This window comes from Mytilus edulis, chromosome 6 (assembly GCF_963676685.1).
Source record: "Mytilus edulis chromosome 6, xbMytEdul2.2, whole genome shotgun sequence".
In the NCBI taxonomy this organism is placed as follows: domain Eukaryota; kingdom Metazoa; phylum Mollusca; class Bivalvia; order Mytilida; family Mytilidae; genus Mytilus; species Mytilus edulis.
Genome location: NC_092349.1, coordinates 79,833,811 through 79,836,603, shown reverse-complemented (window position 1 = coordinate 79,836,603; position 2,793 = coordinate 79,833,811). Strand labels below are relative to the sequence as shown.

The following is a 2,793-nucleotide window of genomic DNA, read 5'->3' as shown; positions in this document are numbered from 1 at the left end:
GTGACCCCATTTTTTTATTTCATTTTTCTTTTAAGTATATGATAAAGTTCATTCATGAAAAAATATATCGAAATCCTATATTAGAAAAAAAAAATATTTATACCCAGGAGCCCCCTTAAGTGAAAATCTCTTTGAAAAACACATTGTAAAATGTAATAGCCAGTACCTAATTGTTAATCGATAGTTGCAGAAATCAAAGAATAAACTTTTAATAAACTTTTTTTTCCTGATCCTCTTCGTTTAATCGTAAAAAATGTAAAATAAAAAAGTACTGAACTCCAAGGAAAATTTATAACGGAAAATCCCTAATCAAATTTCACTTCAGATCGGCGTATTACTTGGTCAACATTTTAAATGATATTGCTTATTTGTTTAGTCGGTATAGGCGTTAGATATCAGTATCAACATCAGTAACACTTCTTATAGTCGTTTAACCTACCCATTTATCGATTGTGACTTCACTGAATGTATAAATAGGAAGAAGTGGTATGAGTGCCAATGAGACAACTCTCTAAGTCACAATTTTTTAAAAGAAAACCATTGTAGGCCAAGTTTAACATGTTTTCACATGTTGGATAATACATGCATATTAGGAAACGCACAACCCTGTCGATATACATGTTTCGCTCCTTTTAGGATTTAAAAAAAATAGTATTCCCTTGATTGTCATTTATATTCAATTAACGATATTTGACAATCTATCAACTGGTGTCGCCTTAATTGTAACAGTACTATTCAAACACTTATAATAATTAAAATTGTATGTTTGTGTGTCAGGAGAAGAAAAATGGGTAGAGCTCATATGGTTCAATGAAACACTGGGCTACTATAATCGAAAACAAAACTTACGATTTTTAATTGAAAAAATTATGTTTACTAACTAATTACATGTATACAAGCAACTTTCTCATTATAATTATCCAATAAATTAAAAATTTATAACAAGTAACAAGTTAATTGTTCATGCTTTTAAACAGTCTATGTTCTAAGTGCAATTGTTTTTTATTTGCTTTCAAAATCAAAATAACTATGTTTTGAATTGCGTCTAATGTTAAGCATGTCTACAGCATAGTTTCACTAGAAATATTCAGAGTTCATATTGAATTATCTGTTTCTGTATCAGATATTTCGCACCGTCATTCTATAGATATGACGGTAACTTCAGGCGTTTTGTCATTGTTACGATTAGCTCTACTTCCGATCCAAAGTCTATCATCTCGTGCTACAGTAAGACAAGATGGATGTTCAACAGGAACAGAGAAATATTTTTGATTTTCTCCATTTTTGTCGAAACAATGCAATCCACCACAATAATCAAGAACGACAATCGATGCATTTTTCAGACACACTACACCTACGGGGTTGAAGATGAATTTTGTACTTTTATCCCGACATCCGTTGTATCTGAACTTTACCTCACCATTTTCTCTAAGACAAATAACTCTTCCTTGTGCTAAAGACTTTCTGTCGACAACAACAATATCGTTGGTTGTCTCATTAACGAAGCAATGTGTTGGCTGTGTAAAAATTCGTACTTTACGCACATCAACTTCATATTCTTTTTTCAACTCTCCAGTCAGTGTGTATTTTTGAATTAGGCGTCTACTGTTTTTCTCGAGAGTGTACGTCTCATTTTCAACTAAACCAACAATAATTTCTTTGCTTGACGTAACATGTACACACAAAGGAAACAGTGGCTTAAGAGAAATCAAATCTTTGACCTTCTTATTCCCATCAATAAACTTCATAAGCTGACGTTCAGTGTTTACACAGACAAGACCATCCCCTGATGCACAGCAGGCGCGAAGGCGGATACGAATTTCGTCTATGTATTCGAACGTATCATTTGTTATGTTCTGCATTAATCCAACCTCTCTGCTAAGTATCCATGTCGATCTGTCGTCAATAGGACATATTGCATCAATCGAACGTATATCAATATTCTCTGATTTTAGAATTTGGATAGGACCTATTGGCTTTATTTCATTACTTGATATTTTTTGACTTGTAACTGTTTTCTTCTCGTATATGATGTGTCCATAATATCTTTGAATTTCATCGTCAGTAATGTGCCCCTCCTGAAACAATATTCCTTCTGCATACTTTTTAGTCTGGTTTGAAATCTGACCAACTCGATTCATACTGGTGACAAGCTGTCTAACATCTTTTAATCCAAGTATGTGTTCTAGAGTAGCTCTTTCCTGATTTATATCTATGTCAATTTGAAGTTCTTTGTCTTTGTGCCATTTTTTCAACTCATTGGTCAATTGTAGATGTCTTTCGTCAATCATTGTTTTGAAAAGTGCACTTCTGGTTTCTATTGCATTCTTTATCTTTTCTTTTAATCCATTTAGTTCTTCTAAACTACGTTGCTTTGTCTCCTCTGACTGAATTTTCTGTAAAGACGATCTTGCGTTTTCATTATACAATTTGTAGGTATTCTCTAGCGTATCTTTGCTGTGATATTTATGTAGAGTATTAGCGCATTCTCCACAAGCCACGGTTTTACATTTTACGCAAAAGTATTTGCATGGTTGTGAGTGAAAGCGGCAAATCTCAACCTCCATGTCAACTGATTGAAATAATATACCAAGTCTGTTGAGAAGATAGTGTGTTGAATTTATTTTTAAGTAGAACACTTTTGTTGTCAGATAATTGGTCATTTGTTATCCAATAGGGTTTGGTTTACATGAATTGTTGCTAAAACATGAATTATTTTAGCAACTGTTCGCTTTATTTAAAGATGACACGTTGATCACCTGACCTACATCTATTCATTTTAAAAATAGAAAT

General features: G+C 32.8%; 1 protein-coding gene across 1 annotated transcript; it reads right to left on the bottom strand.

Annotated features, from left to right (window-relative positions):
• Positions 1–1,136: 1,136 nt before the first annotated feature.
• Positions 1,137–2,567, bottom strand: LOC139526652 (uncharacterized). Its single transcript, XM_071321813.1, has one exon. It carries the CDS (start codon positions 2,565–2,567, stop codon positions 1,137–1,139), a length of 1,431 nt encoding a protein of 476 aa, XP_071177914.1.
• Positions 2,568–2,793: the final 226 nt, after the last annotated feature.